The sequence below is a fragment of the Nicotiana attenuata genome, chromosome 11, assembly GCF_001879085.1.
Source record: "Nicotiana attenuata strain UT chromosome 11, NIATTr2, whole genome shotgun sequence".
NCBI classification, from domain to species: domain Eukaryota; kingdom Viridiplantae; phylum Streptophyta; class Magnoliopsida; order Solanales; family Solanaceae; genus Nicotiana; species Nicotiana attenuata.
In genome coordinates, this window is record NC_031999.1 from 11,411,066 (window position 1) to 11,429,342 (window position 18,277).

At 40.5% G+C, this 18,277-nt stretch overlaps 1 protein-coding gene across 1 annotated transcript; it reads left to right on the top strand.

Moving 5' to 3' along the window:
• LOC109234697 lies at positions 5,789–10,996 on the top strand. Its single transcript, XM_019400763.1, has 5 exons — positions 5,789–5,905; positions 5,972–6,489; positions 6,898–7,362; positions 7,594–7,812; positions 10,933–10,996. The coding sequence occupies exons 1-5, from the start codon at positions 5,789–5,791 to the stop codon at positions 10,994–10,996; spliced, it is 1,383 nt and encodes a 460-aa protein (XP_019256308.1).

Consider the following 18,277-nt stretch of genomic DNA (forward strand, 5'->3'; position numbering starts at 1 on the left):
AGTAAAATATTATAAAACATGTATGTGGGTACGAATGATACATTTGAACGATTACATCTACCCCAGAATAATTTGAAGGGATAATTAATAAATATTTGAATAATTTAAATGCAAGAAAGTTAATTTTGATGCTTAAAATATTGTAGAAAATACTTATATGACCCCTATAAATTGGGTAACAGTGAAAAAAAATGATATTTCGAAAGTATGTAATATATGAGGGCAAAATTTGGTATCAATATTACCCAGTTGTAGACGTCGCAATTGTGAACTCTTTGCCGAGCACGCAATTGCAAAACATTAGTCGCAAAAGCGACCAGTGCAACAGTCATGCAAAAGTCGCAAATGCGGCAAAACCTTCGCATTTGCGAAGGTCACCCCGCTAGAAAATGCGAGCCAAGCTTCGAAAAGTGAGAAGCGACTCTACCTAACAAATACCTCAAATGCGATTTCAGGACCAAAAAAGCGATCCCATACCAGATCGCAAAAGAAAACATTTGTTCGCAAATGCAAACCCCGGCCCCCAATTCCCACTTCACATTTGCGAGCCTGACATCGCAAATTCCAGGCTCACACTTGCGATCAGGTTCTCCCAAATGCGAGACCTGCAACTTGACATTAGTAACAACAGTGCATCAGTTGTTCCAATCGATCCGTAGTGCATCCAAAACTCACCTGAGCCACAGGCTCCAAATCAAACATGTACACAAGTGTAATAACATCATGTAAACTTTCTCGCTACCTTAAATCACCAAAATAACATCAAATAACAACAGTAGATAATCAAAACTCAAGACGCAACTTAAAAATCAATTTTCACAATCTTTCATATAATGCGCCGAAATGCGCTTGGGTCATCCGGGACACCAATCATTTTTCAGAACTGTCAAAACACCGATCCGAGGTTGTTTACCAAAATTATTGACCATAGTCAACTCAAGCCTCATTTTGAGTCAAAAATTACTTTTACATAAAAGTAATCCAGCAAATGACACGGACCACGCGCGCGAACCAACAATCCCCTCATTGCACACCACGTAGCCCAAGAATGCCATCGAATCAAGCCAAAACTCGCACTTGGAGAATTCAGCATATAGCTTGTTCTCCCTCGAAGTCTGAATCACGGTTCCCAAGTGTTGCTCATGATCCTCCTAGCTGCAAGAATACACCAATATATCATCAATGAACACGATGATGAAGGAATCAAGATGCGGTTGAAACATGTTGTTTATCACGTGCACAAAGGTTGCTGGGGCATTGGTCAGCCCAAAAGACATCACCAAAAAATCATAGTTGCCATAGAGGGTCCTAAAAGTCATCTTTGGAACATCTAAATTCTGAATCTTCTACTGATGGTACCCCGACCTCATGTCAATCTTCGAGAATATCCTAGCACCCTGAAACTAATCAAACAAATCATCAATACATGGTAGTGGGTACTTGTTCTTTATAGTAACCTTATTCAACTGTTTGTAGTCAATAGACATCCTCATAAAGCCATCTTTCTTCTTTACACATAGATCTAGAGCACCCAAAGGAGAAACACTCGGTCTAATGAAACCCTTACCAAGCAACTCTTGAAGTTGTTCTTTTAATTCCTTCAACTCCACAGGTGCCATGCAATATGGTGGAATAGATATGGGGTGAGTGCTCGACACCAATTCAATACCAAAATTAATATCCATATGAAGCGGCATGCCCGGTAGGTCTACGGGCAACACATCTGGAACTCTCTTACTACTAGAGCTGAATCGACAGTAGGAGTATCAGCACTAAAATCCCTTACAAAGGCAAAGTATGCCAAGCACCCCTTCTCAACCATCCATTGTTCCTTTAGAAAACACACCACCCTACTAGGAACATGACCCAATGAACCTCTCCACTCCAATCTCGGCGACCCCGGCATAGCTAACGTCACAGTCTTGGCATGAGAATCGAAGATAACGTGATATGATGACAACAAATCCATGCCCAAAATCACATCAAAGTCCACCATACTGAGTAACAAAAGGTCTAACCTAGTCTCATAACCCTTGACAGAGACCACGAACGATAGACACAGTCTGATAAGTTATGTTTCTTTTATTTTGATGATTTGACAAACTTCATTAGAGAACCAGATAAGGAACCTGATACAATTAGTTTTCTTGCGTTCAGAGTAACTAGTCAGATGTTTGGTTCAATTCTTAATGAAATCAGATAAGGGAACAGATAAGGATCAGTTCCCCTAGTCATCGTATAGTCAACTCTACAGCTTTAAACATTCTCAAGACCTTAAGATCACAAGGTTCGAGGCTGGGATCCAATTTGGGATATGGCTCAACACTTAAGAGTCGAAGGAACAACTGAGGGAACAGGTCCCTACCAGTTCCCGAGGTGACTGTACGAATTCAACTCTCCAGCTGGAAAGTTGCTGCCTGCACACGCTATAGTACATGAACAGTGCAGCAATCAACTTTCTGTGGAAAGCTTTTTACCTACCTTACTTACATCATCAAAGTGATGTCACAAATGAGATATTAACATCAAGCAAAGGTAAAACAAATCACTTTCACATTCAAGAACTTATCAAGCATTCTCTCAAGTGTGTGTCCATCTTGCAAGTGATTCTCATGGGCATCAAGAACAAAGAATAGCATAGCAATGGACCAGTTACCCATATTGATTTATTATATATCCTTAGTTGTGTTGTATCTTTGTTGAAGTTCTTACTTGTAATTCCTGCTTAGCTTACTTATGTTACATCTCGCGTTTTTCGTACATTAAAAATTTCGTCTTCAGTTAATTGACGTAGACTTGGGGATGAGATTATCTGGAAGTGATAATCTTATTGCTACTATGGTGTTCATGTAGCCATGAAAGTGCATCGGAGGACCTATTCCATTTACAAGTTCTGTCTAGCTCGTGCTTAACCTTGCTTAGATCCTCCTTAAGGACTCTTATCTGCTCATCTCTTTTGTACAACTCGTCTTTCATTTTTCCTAGGTTTTCTTCTAATGTGAGTTGTGTGTGATCAGCTTTCTTTTTACCTGTTCCTAATTTCAGTTTTAGATTTTCAGTTCTTAGCTCTAGGACAGTGGTGTTAAGTTCATGAACCTGGTTCTTTAACTTAGCATTTTTGCTATCACTTTCACTAGCCCTAAGTTCCACATTTTTGCACTTAGCTTTCAAAATCACACACTCCTTAGACAGCTGTTTGTTTTCATTGTTTAGATCCTCAGATTCATCAATGAAATCTAGGAGTAACTCAGATAGCCTTTCTTTAGACAAAAATTTAATCTTGTATTTGAGATGAATTATACTTATCTCAGATTCCTCATCGGATTCTCCAATTGCCATAAGTGCTTGTTCATCTCCATCTTCATCCTCTGAGTCCTCGTCTGAGCTTTCTCCCCAGGCAGCAACCATAGCCTTTGTTGATCCTTTGTTCTTCTTGGGTTGAACTTGTTCCTTCATTCAGCTTTTTCCTTCTTCCATTCAATTTCCCATTGAGGGAAATTTTTGATGTGATGATCATTCTTCCCACACATGTAACAACCCTCATTGGTTTGTTTTTTAGGAACCCTTGGTTTGTTGTAGCTTACACTTCTTGAAGGACCATTTCCTCTCATTAGGTACTTCTTGAAATCCTTTGTGATCATGGTCATTTCATCCTCCTCTAGATCAGCACCTTCAGTGATTCCCAATGCCATGATCCTTTCCTTCTTGGGTGCATCCATCTTCATGGTTTGCCTTTTAAGTTCATAGGCACTGAGATTTCCAATTAGCACATCCAACTTAAGAGTGGCAATGTTCTTTGATTCTTGAATAGCTGCGATTTTGCTTTCCCAAGAGATTGGCAGTACCCTTGTCAAAATCTTCTCAACTTTGTTCTCTTCAAGAATAACCCTTCCAAGAGACTCAAGTTCATTTGTCAGTGTGGTGAACCTTGTATGCATCTCTTGGATGGTTTCCCCCTCCTTCATGGTGAAATTCTCATATTCAGAATACAACAGTGTTCCTCTGGACCTCTTCACTTGAGGTGTTCCTTCATGAGCCACTTGTAAAGTGTCCCATATCTCCTTAGCAGTGGTACAACTTTGAATCCAGCTGTACTCGTCTGGACCTAGTCCACACACAAGCCATTTCTTGGCCTTGGCATTCTTTTCCCATTTCTTCAAATCTTCAGCAGTGCAGTCAGCTCTTGTCTTTGGCACGTCCACTCCTTCAGCATTCTTCTTTGTAGTAGCCAGGGGACCATCAGAGACTATGTCCCAGAGTTCATAGTCTTCTCCTATGATGTGGTCTCTCATCCTGTTCTTCCACCAAGAATAGTACTGACCATTAAAGAGTGGGGGCCTAGCAGTGGATTGCACTTCCCAGTTTCCAGGTGGTGCACTCATCTTGATCTTTTCCTAAGGTGTTAGCCTCTTCAAGGATAACCTGCTCTGATACCAATTGATGTTCTAAATTTCAATACCACACAAGATGGGGGGTGATTTGTGTGGTACCCAAATTTTGCTTATCTGGACTATAGAAGGACCTGGTTCTTCTAGGTGTTCCAACTACTGCTGTTTACAGAATAATAAATACAAAAATAAAGAACACAGAGATTTTTACGTGGAAAACACCTGGCTCAAATGGTGAAAAAACCACGACCTACTACTCAGTAGGATTTTCCCAAACTTCCACTAAAATCACTAAGCCAAAACAGCATTTACAAAACTCTTTGTAAACCTAAGGATTAACTCTAATCCTGTTGTAGCAAACAGCCTCTAACTGATGCGACAACTTCAAGTTAATTCTAACTTGAATACTCAAATTACCTATTACAAATGCTTCTAAATAAAGCTGAAAGGTACAATATGAAACACCTACTACAATTGAAGTAGAAATAAAGAAAAGACACATAAAACTCTTTATGGAGCTGGTTCTTCAATCAGGTTCATGTAGCTTCAGGTTTGCACACTTGAATCACACACGAACTGCTTGTAAAAAGCCTTTCTATTTTGCTCCCAATTCACGTTTAACTTCTGCGTTTTTGTGCAACACCATAATGTGAGAACATCCTGCAATTTATAGAAATAGTAGATGAAGAAATAACTAGAGTTCTGATGCAACTCTTCCTTGGTGGAAGAGTTGTAGTTGATTTCAACTTCTAACTCCTTCCTTATCTTGGATAGTGTTCTCTTTGATTAAGGAGTCCTTCTCCTTATCAATTATGCAACCTTTTTGATCAGGAGATATTAAATACACCAAGTTAAGCTTATCTCCTTCACGTGCATCCCACATGCTTGAATCTGCCCATTTTTGTGCACCTGAGGGATGGACCTGAGTGATGGACCTGGTTCATGTCTGAGTTCCTTTGTCAGTCTTCAAAACTAACCTTTACTTGGGCCAACAACAACCAATATCCATCCCTCCATATAGAATGGCACCTGCCGAATTGAAGGAGTTGAAGGAGCACTTAAAATATTTACTGGAGAAAGGTTTCATCAGACCCAGTACCTCACCTTGGGGTGCACCGGTATTGTTTGTACGGAAGAAAGACGGTTCGCTAAGGATGTGTATCGATTATAGGCAACTGAACAAGGTAACTATTAAGAATAAGTATCCACTTCAAAGGATAGACGACTTGTTTGATCAGTTGCAGGGAGCTAGATGCTTTTCAAAAATAGATTTGAGGTTAGGGTACCACCAGGTCAGACTTCGGGAGAAAGATATTCCCAAGACAGCCTTCAGGACCCGATAAGGCCACTTCGAGTTCCTTGTCATGTCCTTCGGGTTGACGAATGCATTTGCCATATTTATGGACTTGATGAATAGTCTATTCCAGCCATATTTAGATCCGTTCGTAATAGTCTTTAATGATGATATTCTGGTTTATTCACGTTCAGAGGATGAGCATGTGGACCACCTGCGAGCGGTACTCCAAACCCTCTGTGATAATAAATTGTATGCTAAGTTTTCTAAGTGTGAGTTCTGGTTGAAGTCTGTAGCATTCTTGGGGCACATTGTATCCGACGGAGGTATAAAGGTAGACACTCAGAAGATTGAGGCTGTGAAATCCTGGCCTAGACCTACCACTCTGACAGAGATTCGTAGCTTTCTAGGCTTAGCAGGATATTACCGGAGGTTCGTAGAGGGGTTTTCTTCTCTTTCAGCACCATTAACGAAGTTGACGCAGAAAGCAACTAAGTTCCAGTGGACAGAGGCCTGTGAGCAAAGTTTCCAGGAGCTTAAGAACAGGTTGACCTTAGCGCCAGTTCTAGCATTTCTAGAGGGCCCAGATGATTATGTCATGAATTGTGATGCCTCAGCTGTCGAGTTAGGATGTGTCCTGATGCAACACGGGAAAGTAATTGCGTATACTTCAAGGCAGTTAAGGAAGCATGAGCGGAATTATCCGACACACGACCTCGAATTAGCTGCGGTTGTCCATGCACTTAAGATACAACGACATTATTTATATGGTGTTCATGTTGATATATTCACAGATCATAAAAGCCTGTAATATATCTTCAAGCAAAAAGAGTTGAACTTGCGACAGAGGTGGTGGCTTGAGTTATTAAAAGATTACGATGTTAACATTCTCTACCATACATGGAAAGCTAATGTTGTAGGAGATGCCTTAAGTCTCTATGGGTAGCTTAGCACATGTAGAGGCCAAAAAAGACAATTAACCAGAGAGATTCATCAATTGGCTTGTTTTGGGGGTTCGATTAGTAGACTCTGGCAATGGAGGAGTTGTACTCCAAAATACTACAAAATCATCTCTCGTAGATGAAGTAAAGGAGAGGCAGTACGAGGACCCAGAGTTGGTCGAGTTGAGAGAGCGAGTTTCGCAGCAGAAGAAGCCGTTGTTAGAACTCAAGGGAGATGGGATTCTCAGATACATGGGTCGTTTGTGTGTTCTAGATGTAGCAGAGCTACGAGACAGGATTATGTCAGAGGCACATTATTCGTGTACTCCATTCACCCTGGGTCGACGAAGATGTATCATGCCATTAAGGAGGTGTATTGGTGGAACGATATGAAGAAGAACATTGTTGAGTATGTCGCTCAGTGTCCTAGTTGCCAGCAGGTGAAGATAGAGCACCAGAAGCCCGGAGGGCTAATGCTGACTATGGAGATCCAGACATGGAAATGGAAGGCGATAAACATGGACTTTATCACGGGCTTACCTCGTTCTCATCGTAAGTTCGATTCCATATGGATGATAGTCGATAGGCTCATGAAATCAGCTCATTTCCTACCGGTCAGATCTACATATACAGCAGAAGATTATGCAAAGTTATTTATTAAAGAGATAGTGCGACTACACGGAGTGCCGATATCTATTATATCTGACCGTGGGGCCCAGTTTACAGCACATTTTTGGAGGTAATTCCAGAAAGGTCTAGGGACTCAGGTGAGTCTCAGCACAGCCTTTCATCCACAAACTGATGGACAAGCCGAGCGCATAATTCAGATGCTCGAGGATATGTTACGAGCGTGTGTGCTGGATTTTAAAAGAAGTTGGAATGAACATAAACCTCTTATCGAGTTTGCATATAATCACATTTATCACTCCAGTATCCAGATGGCTCCGTACGAGGCTTTGTATGGGTGCAGGTGCAGATCTCCTATATGGTGGTTTGATGTTGGAGAATCTAGGTTACGTGGGCCAGACCTGGTTCAGCTGGCCATAGAAAAAGTAATGCTTATTCGGGAGCGACTGTTGACAGCTCAGAGTCGCCAGAAGTCATATTTTGACGTGCGGCGACGAGATTTAGAGTTCGGGGTTGATGACTGGGTATTCTTAAAGGTGTCACCTATTAAAGGTGTGATAAGGTTTGGCAAGAAAGGCAAACTTAGCCCACGTTATATTGGACCTTATAGGATCATTCGGAGAGTGGGCCAAGTAGCTTATGAGTTAGAATTGCCCTCGGAATTAGAGTCTATTCATCCGGTTTTTTACGTATCTATGTTACGAAAGTGCATTGGTGATCCTACCCGAGTGGTGCCCACGGATGATGTACAGATTACAGAGGACTTGTCATACGAGGAAATTACGGTTGCCATCCTAGACAGAAAAATTCGCAAGATACTAAATAAGGAGATAGCGTCCATGAAGGTTTTATGGAGAAGTAAGAAGGTGGAAGAAATGACGTGGGAAGCAGAGGAAGAAATGAAGTCTAAATACCCCCACCTATTTCAAACTGAAGATATGGCTCGAGATGGGATACCTCAGCACAGCTCTATTCAAGCCAGTAGGTCATCAGGTAAGCTCTTATTTTTAACTCTCAGAATTTATAACGGACAGTTGTGTGGAGCCAAGTGTTGCTATTTTAGACAGTGGCCATGTGTGGCATGTATAGTAAGTTTTCTGGCTGCGTAGAGGTTAGCTTTAGTCTAATGTACGAAAGAGGCTCCGGCAAAAAATTTCCCAAAGTATCTAAGAATAGACATTCGAGGACGAATGTTTCTAAGGGGGGAAGGATGTTACATCTCGTATTTTTTGTACGTTAAAAATTTCGTCTTCAGTTAATTAACGTAGACTCGGGGATGAGATTATCTGGAGGTTAGCATATTTATGCTATTTATAACAAGCAATAAGTAAGTGCCACGGAGGAAAGGGCACACGAAAGAAAATGAGTTTCGTTGAAGGTTGTCAATTTTGGATAAAATACGGGCCGAGCGTTAATACCTGATATTTATGGACTAGTACCATACAAGATAGCATATGACTGTGATAGTAAGATACATAAAGTATATTCAAAATAAGTAAAATTTTAAGTAATTTGAGACGATTTTTAATTATGCGGGTAATTGGTTAATTATCGGGTAACAGGACATTACCTAATTACCTAATAAGTGAATAAAGATTAAATATCCCACCCCCATCCCCACGTGGCAGCTAGCCATGTTATGAAGGAATGACTAATAGCAATTCCTTTCTAAGTTGTCATAAAATTACAATGTCTTTCATTTCCAAGAAATTGCCTAATCAAAGTCTTTCAACTAAAACAAAACGTTAGCAATCCTTAATTCCTTCAACCTACCATTCTCCAAAATCACTCCAAAGATCAGATTTTATAACGCTAGAAATCCTTAATTCCTTCAACCTACCATTCTCCAAAATCACTCCAAAGATTAGATTTTATAATGTTAGCAATCCTTAATTCCTTCAACCTACCATTCTCCAAAATCACTCCAAAGATCACATTTTATAACGTTAGCAATCCTCAATTCCTTCAACCTACCATTGTCCAAAATCACTCCAAATATCAGATTTTATACATTAAGTAGCGTGATTATCTTGAAGCAGCATAGATCTTCCACAGTCAAACGTAAAATTTTGCGATTCTAAAGGAGTACGGTGCAACCTTTTCCGAAAATATCGTACGGATTTTCCCTACTCCGGGTATGTTAAGGCAAGCTCTGCCTTCATTTTGCATTATCTCTTCATAACACAAGTTGGATAACGAGGCATAAAGAAAAATTCATATCCCAGAATTTACGTATATTTTGCTAGTCGCGTAAGTTACGTATATTTTCCTAATTTTGTAAGTTACAATATACTTCTTATCGGGTCTTCATATTCAATTGAGTATTTCCTTCTTCTAGTCAAGATAGCAGAGAGTTTATGTATACATTATTACAGTATTTTCATTACCATCGAGCTATAATCGATGGGCAGGCTCCTATTGGGCAACCTCTGATCACATGGTAAGATACACCGAGCCTGTTGTGGCTGAGCACCTATGAGCGAGCCCAGTTGGTCGAGATACGGAGCCTAGTATGGCCGAGCACCTATGAGCGAGCCTACTACGGCAGAGCAGATATATTTATTTATCGAGCCTTATAAGGCCGAACAGTTATTTCACTTACTATATTGAGAGAGTTAAATCAGTATCAGATATGAGCATATCTTTAGGTTTTCCTTGACTCCCAGTTGCTTCAGTTATTATACTATCAGTTCGGTTTCAGCTTTTAGTATATTGCCTTACATACTCGTTACATTACTTCGTACAGACATCCCTTTCTGGGGGCGCTGTATTTCATGCGTGCAGGTTCAGACGGACAGACGGGTAGACCTCCTCAGTAGGTGTTTGCCCGAGTTCAGCTTTATCGGTAAGCTCTCCGTCCTTCAGAGTTGCCGGATCTAGAAGTTTTATGTACATCTTGTGTATATATGTATATAGGTCATGGGTAGGTCGAGGCGCTATTCCGATCACAGTACATCTGTCAGTAGAGGCTTGTAGGCATATCCTGTCAGTTAGTGCAGTATGTTGGGCTTGTAGGCCTGTACGTATATTTTGTTGGCTCGTCAGTTGTAGTAATTATGACGGCCTTGCCGACCCAACTTTATGTTGACATTTAGTCATCGTTAGTCTCTATTCAGTTTTATATTTTGCATCGTACATTATCTTGTGATGTGGTCCATGGCCAAAGTATGACATTACATGTTCAGAGTCTCTTAGTCGCAAGTGATATGCAAGGACAGGTAAGGCACTGGGTGCCGGTCTCGCCCCCAAGCTCGGGGCGTGACAACTTAGAAGCATTGTGTAGGAAACCCTTTTGTAAATCATAAACCCTTGCGTTTGTGTCTTGGCTAGAGTTAGTCGAGTTGTGAAGACTTTATAGTAGAGTTATTACAAAGTGGCTTGTAATAGTGTTGTTACAAGTTAGTGAGCGATTAAGTTTTTGTAATAGAGTTATTACAAAGTGGCTTGTAATAGTGTAGTTACAAGTTAGTCAGGGATTAAGAGGTTATTCCTAGGTTACAATACGTTGTAATCTAAAGATTGCTCAGTAGTGAAGTTGAAATCCTACAAGGGTAGGTGGTGGTTTTTAATCCCGTTGAGTTGGGAGTTTTCCACGTAAAATTCCTCTGTGTTCTTTATTTACCGCCGATTTACTGTGGGAACAAATAGAGAACCTGGTTCCCTATGTTGTTTGGTTTTACAGTCTGTTGCTTACGGTGGGAACTGACAGAGAACATGGTTCTCCATATAGCTTGGTGGACGCTTAGTTTCTATCAATTGGTATCAGAGCAAGTTCTTTATAAAAGGTTAACACCTAGAAAGAATATACATGGCTACTCCACCAAACTTCGAGGAAAGTCAATCAACCGACAGACCACCAAGATTTCAGAAAATGGTTCATAGAAATGGAGGCATTCCCACGAAGGGCAGCTCTAGCAGAAACACTAAAGGATACGATTGTTGTCACAAGTGCAAAAAGTTAGGACATTTAATCAAAGATTATCCTCTCCACAATCAGCACCATTACAAACACAATGCTGACAAGATGGTTAAGAGGAACCCGGTCATCGACAGAAAGTTCAAGAGTAGAGAGTTCGCTGAAAATACTGTAAAGCAAGCTCTGGATGCCTGGGAGATTCCTATAGTGAATCTGAGGGTGATGATGAACAGGCAGACACCTCCATTATGGCCGTTGAAAGCAAAGCTGCAAAATATGATTCCATATTTGCATTGATGGCAAAATATGATGAGGATGAAGAAGATGATGATGATGAGGTAAACTTCTTAAATGTTCAAACAATTCTAAAGTATTATTCTCCAAAACAATTTATGTCTTTGGCAAATGTTTTAATTGATGCATACCATAGTCTTATAAATGATAAAGATGCCTTAACTGTGGAACTGGGAGAAGCAAAACAATCGAGAGAAGATCTAGTAGTAATGGTGGTAGACTTAGAGGAATCCATTGAGAGTCTTAAGAAAGAAAAAGAGGTTTTAACTGAGAGCAATGCTAGTATTGAGCATGAGAGAGATGACCTAATAGTGGTGGTTGTAGACCTAAAGGAAGTTTCAAGAGAGGCGCACATTAAGCTTAAAAGTGAGTTGAATTCAGTGAAGTCTAGTGTGTGTGATGAGCATGAGAAAAACAAACAACTTCAGGAAGAACTAGGAAGGGTGAAGGGTGATCTTGAAAAATCACTCAAGTGGACCTGGTCCTCTGATGCTATCACTGCCATGTACATCAACAATGGGGGAAACAGGCAGGGAATCGGGTTCCAAAGGGAAAAAACTCCATACAACCCTCATAGCAAGTACATTATTGTACCTGACAATTGGCTTTGCACTCACTGTGGCAACACTGGGCACTTTAAGGAAACATGTAAGGCCAGATTCCAATCTCAATAGAAAAACAAAGTCTTTGCTAAAAAAAGTAACTACTGCGAGGGAACCTGGTCCTTCACATAAAAAACGTATAATGCCTGCTTGGACCAAATGAGCCCTGATTCACCCGTTTCCTCATACAAGGGACCCAAACTCGTTTGTGTTCCTAAGTCTAACTCTTGATTTTCTTGTGCAGGGAATAGTGAAAGGGAGCAACCTACAAGGGTACATGGATAGCGGCTGCTCAAAGCATATGACCGGAAGTACAAAAAAATTCCTTTCACTTAAGTCCCTGCAAGGAGAGAGTGTACCCTTTGGAAATAGCTAAAAGGGGTACACTCCAGGAGTTAGAAGGATTGGAAGTCACTCACTCACTCAATTGAGAATGTGTACTATGTCACTGGACAAAAGATACAAGAATGTTTACATTGCTGATTTTAAGTCTCTGCATTGTGGTGATCTAACATGCCTAAGTGTCATTGATAATGATGCTAAGTTATGGCGAAGATGAATGGCGCATGTGAGTATTTATTTGCTGGACAAGTTGGTTTTGGAGGACCTCGTTCATATGCTGAAGCAGTCAGCACTGCCTGCTACTTGATTAACAAGTTCATGATCAGGTCCCTTATCGAGACGTCTCTCTATAAACTGCTCAATGGGAGAAAATCCAAGCTGACTTACCCGAGATCCTTTGGATGCAAAATGTTTTGTTCTCAACAATGGTGGCAAAGGGTCACATAACAAAGATGATGAAGATTGAGAATTCACAAATGCTCCTGGTGAAGCAATAGATATTTCAAATGGAAAGACTGATTTGATGAGTCAAGTCAAGCAGAGCGATGAAGGAGATGCAGTAGAATCTCCAAAAGGCATAGAGGAACCTGGTCCCTCTATCACCTCGACTGAAGTTGAACATAGGGTTGTTGATGCTGCATTAGGTACTCCTGATGCAGAACAAAAGAGTAGAAGGCATAATTCAATTGATGTCAATGATGACTCACATATGGAGGAACCTGGTCCTTTAAATTCTGAAGTTCAAGTATCCAACTAGAAGCTAAAGAGTTCACATCCCTTCGAAATGTAATCACACCCTTAGACTCTGGTATTCAACCTAGTTCTAAAGCAAGGAGCAAGTTTTCCCTCTCAGTGTTCTTGTCTCAAATCGAGCCTAAGAACATCAAAGAAGCATTGAAAATGCTAATTGGATGGCTGCTATGCAAGAAGAACTCCATCAGTTGAGAGGAACCAAATGTGGCACCTGGTACCTAGGCCTTCAAACGGAATAGTGATTGGAACCTAGCCCAAAAGACTCTCACTTGAAGGCTGCCAAGGGAATTTTGAGGTATCCTAAGGGAACGCGAGACCTAGTCCTCGTCTATTTTTCAAGAGATACTTTTGACTTGGTTGGATATGCTGATGCTGATTATGTTAAATATTTGGTGGATAAAAAGAGCACATCTGGAACGGCACATTTTTTTGGGTCATGCTTGATCTCATGGGGTACAAATAAACAAACTGTGTGGCTCTTTCTACTGCTAAAGCTGAATACGTGGTTGTTGCTTCTTGTTGTTCTCAACTACTACAGATCAGGCAATGTCTTGAAGACTTAGGTGTATTTACAGCTTAAACCCGGTACAACATAAGAGGACAAAGCACATTGATGTGCGGCATCACTTTTTGAGGGATAATGTTGAAAAGGTTCTGATTTGTATGATGTTCTAGAAGACGGAGGACCACGTAGCAGACATCTTCACCAAGGCGCTTAGTAGAGAACACTTTGGAAGAGGTCGTCTAGAGTTGGGGTTGATCAAGCTCTACTAAGGACCTGGTCCCTTAATGATTGGCTATGTAAAGAAGAAAAGATACAATGCTAAAAACTATTTTGCTGATGGCATCTAACTCAATTCCATACCTTTACAAGTATACACACATAGCAGTTTCAGGACAAAACAAGTAAGAGTGACATTGCCCTTCTAGGAGTTTTTGCTCAAATTTTCAAGAACCGTCAAGGAACCTGGTTCCTCTGACTCAGGTTAGTAGTCTCTCCAATACTTATATGCCTTTCTAAACTGCTGAAGTGTAATGTCATTAATTTATTCCTATCTCTCTCCAAATTTTTGAAGTCCAAAATGTTAAACCTTTTCTGAACTGACATGTTGCCTCAAAAAAACATTTCCTTCTCACACACCCAACCAAAACCGATTCTTTTCTTCAAAACTAAATCAACCTTATCTTAAAAAGAATCCTTCTCTCCAAATATGCCAGAAGTGAATCCAACTCTGTCACGTTCCAAAATTCTAACTCCATCTGAATTGAAACCCAAGAAGTCTTTGGTATACTTTGATGGGACTATAACTGAAAAAGAATGGGGTAGATCTAATATTCTGGAGAGTGAGGCTGAAATTGTTGTTGGGTTTGTAGAAGCCTGGAAGGATGGAGGAATCAATGAATGTGCCGGAAAAAAGGGGGAATTGAATGAGGGACCTGGTCCCTCAAATCCTTCTTAGGATGTTAATTCTGATGCTGATCTTTTTCTCTTGGGTTCTATGCTTAAACGAACCTCTGATCCAGCAAAAAGGATTCAGAAAAGTAGGCTGATTGATGATGAACTGGTATGACCTGCTGATGTGGTGATTGTGGAAGAGAGAATGAAGTGGAAAAATATCCATTTATGCGAAAGAATTTTAAAAAAATAGAGAAAAGAAAGTTGGTTGAGAAAGATGCAGCAGATGATAATGATGAACAGATTGAGAAGAAGAAGAGGGAGACATGGCCGTTTAGGGAAATAAAGGGTAGTGTGTGAGGAACCTGGTTCCTTACGGAAGCAAAAGGTTGAGTTATCGGGTTTGGAGAGGTAGAACACTCTGATTTCTCAAGAAGTGCTGTTAGGCAGATGTTGAGTTCCAAAAATAGAATCACCTCTTTGTTCCTCCAAGTCCTAGCGTTTATGAAGAAGAAGTAAAAACATCTATGTTGCATGTGTTACTCTGATGCTATGTGTGCATGGGACCGAGTTTGTTCTTGATGAGGAGAAGCTTGGGAGATTCTTAGTGATCTGATTGATGGTTCAGCCTACTCGAATAGGTAGAGAACCAGGTCCCCGTGGACCCTTGGAAGAATAAAATGCTAAGTTTAAGGTTGAGAATGAAAGATTGAGGAAACAAGTGAAGGAACTGAGAGACAAGATGATCATTGATCAAATGATTGTGAATGAACAAATTGGCAAGCACATCAAGGCCTTATCCCCTTACTTTTCTTCCTGCCCAGTGGTCCATGTCTTTCGCTCCTTTCAAATTCCCTCGAATTCCTATCTTTTTTTGGTCCCTATGTTTGATGACATTGTTACTTTAGTTGTTTAAATTGTCATATTATGTATTGATGATACTACTGTGCTTTTGTTATAATCACTCTACTATGGGCAAACACTCTATTTTGTGCAATGGCATTCACTTGTTGTTCTTGTTATTGTTTATGCTGTGTTGCCCAAGTGGCATGAGTTAATGTGGCTTGTAATAGTGTAGTTACAAGTTAGTGAGGGATTAAGAGATTAATTCCTAGCTTACAATAGGTTGTAATCTAATGATTGCTCAGTAGTGAAGTTAAAATCCTACAAGGGTAGGTGGTGGGTTTTAATCCCATTGAGCTGGGAGTTTTCCACATAAAATTCCTCTGTGTTCTTTATTTACTGCCGATTTACTGTGGGAACAAATAGAGAACATGGTTCCCTATATTTCATTTTACAGTCTGTTGCTTACGGTGGGAACTGATAGAGAACTTGGTACTCGATACAGCTTGGTGGATGCTTAGTTTCTATCACATTCTACCACTATAAAATCCGCAATATACGTAGACACATAAATAGGGGTAATCAAAGAGTCACGAAACATATCCAAGTATGAAACAAGCTGGATGAACATGGAAATACTACAAGGAACAAAGCAAGGCTTGTTGAAAGCAAGGCTTGTTGTCCAGGGATACAATCAGGAGGAAGAGATCGTTTATGATGAGACTTTTGCCCCAGTAGCTCGCATGAAAGCTATTAGGATACTCATTGCCTTTGCATCACATATGGAATTCACCTTATTCCAAATGGATGTGAAGAATTCTTCCTGAATGGTTTTCTCAAGGAAGAAGTCTATGTCAAGCAACCTCCAGGTTTTGAACGTCATGTACATCCTGAACATGTATTCAAATTGAATAAGTCACTGTACGGATTAAGGCAGGCCCCTAGAGCCTGGTACGAGACACTATCCAAGTTTCTCTTGGAAAATGGCTTTACAAGAGGAAAGATTGATAATACATTGTCTTTGAAGAAACGGGGAAGGAACTTGCTCATTGTTCAGATTTATGTGGATGACATCATATTTGGAGCTACAGCTGACTCATTATATGAAGAATTTACTAAACTCATGGGAAGTGAGTTTGAAATGAGTATGATAGGGGAATCATTGGATCTCTACTCTACCTTACTGCCAGCAGGCCAGACATTGTATTTAGTGTGGGATTATGTGCAAGGTTCCAATCAAATTCTAAGGAATCACATCTGAAGGCTGCTTAGAGAATTCTTAGATATTTTAAGGGCACACAGAACCTGGTTTCGTACTATCCTTCAAGTGACAATTTCAACCTTATTGGTTATGTTGACGCTGATTATGCAGGCTATCTGGTGGACAGGAAAAGCACATCTGGAATGGCTCATTTCCTTGGATCATGTCTTATCTCATGGGGTACAAGAAAACAAAACTCAGTAGCTCTCTCAACAGCTGAAGCAGAATATGTTGCAGCTGCCTCGTGATGTGTTCATTCACTGTGGATCAAGCAACAAATTTTGGTGTATACATTGATTGTGTACCGCTTCTATGTGACAACACCAGTGCTCTCAACATGGCAGAGAACCCGCTTCAACACAAGAAAACCAAGCACATTGATGCCAGGCACCATTTTCTCAGGGACAATGTGGAAAAAGGGTCTTATTCGTATAAGATTTTGTTGCATAGAAGATCAAATTGCAAATATCTTCACCAAAGCTCTGAGCAGGGAACACTTTGAGAAACAGGATGGCACTGGGGTTACCTAAACCTAATGGAGAACCTGGTTCAGCTGACATGACTATGATAGTCACACTAAGGTGAAATTGGCTAAAGTGTTTTCTGACTAGGCCTAACTCACATCTATACCGTTGCAGGTAAACACGCATGATGATCATAGAAGCTAAAGGTACAGTGTTGAACTTCGGAGGAAAGCTGCAAAACCTTTTTACAAAAACAAGTCAGGAACCTGGTTCCTGTACCACATGTCAGTAGTAATGTATTTTTTGCATGCTTATTCAAAAAGATAGCAAAATTAACTCAACTGCCACATCATCCGACTTCTCAAAGTCTGCATAACACGTCGTCTCTCAAATTCTTTCACTTCCTCTGCATGTTATGTATTCCCACAAACCTACCGTCATTTCAAAACTCTTCAAAACCCGTTCCTCTCCCCTCTCATCATTAGCTCTTTCTTCCATAAAACCCTCACACTCCCAGCAGTTCTGAACAATTATCTCCCTTTGCATCTCTTTAATTATTCCTTCAGAACTCTCTACCACTTCTCTCACCATGACCAACGAACAATATTCTCCTTATCCTACCATCAACATCACTCCCACATCTTCACCTCCCTTAACACCACCATCAGAAACCCACTTCTTCACTATCCCTGATACTACTATATTCCTCTTCATCTCCAGTCACCTCTACTCCTCCGTTCTAGGCTCAGTGGCTCCCAAGGAGTCACCAGAAAAGGAAGCGGCACTAAATATCATGGCTATCGCTGCTAAGAGTCTTATGAATGAAGGAGCCTCCCCTCTACCTGAATCTCAGGGGGAAGAAACTTCATTCTTAGGGGATAAAAGGACCCTGGTGCTTTTTGAGTCTCCGGCTCATGACACCGTCACAAAAAACCTGTTGAAGAACCTTATTCTCTTTCAGCTGAAACAAACTAGGAGGTTGCAGAAGAAAGAGGCTTTTGAGTCTGCCTTGCAGAAGAGTAAGCAGAGTATTAAGAAAAAGAAGACGAGGTTGATGAAATAGGGGGAAGTTGTGGCTGACAAACACATTCCAGTGGTTGAGGTTGAGAAAGATGTTGTGGAGGAACCTAGTTTCTTAGTGAAAAGATCTACAAAA

What these genes read in the sequence shown, in the direction of transcription:
- LOC109234697 (XM_019400763.1), top strand. Translation starts at nt 5,789, where the DNA reads ATGGACTTGATGAATAGTCTATTCCAGCCATATTTAGATCCGTTCGTA. An exon ending in TTTACAGCACATTTTTGGAG is followed by an intron (nt 7,363 to 7,593) that starts GTAATTCCAGAA and finishes GTATGGGTGCAG; the next exon opens with GTGCAGATCTCCTATATGGT. An exon ending in CCTATTAAAGGTGTGATAAG is followed by an intron (nt 7,813 to 10,932) that starts GTTTGGCAAGAA and finishes TTGGTTTTACAG; the next exon opens with TCTGTTGCTTACGGTGGGAA.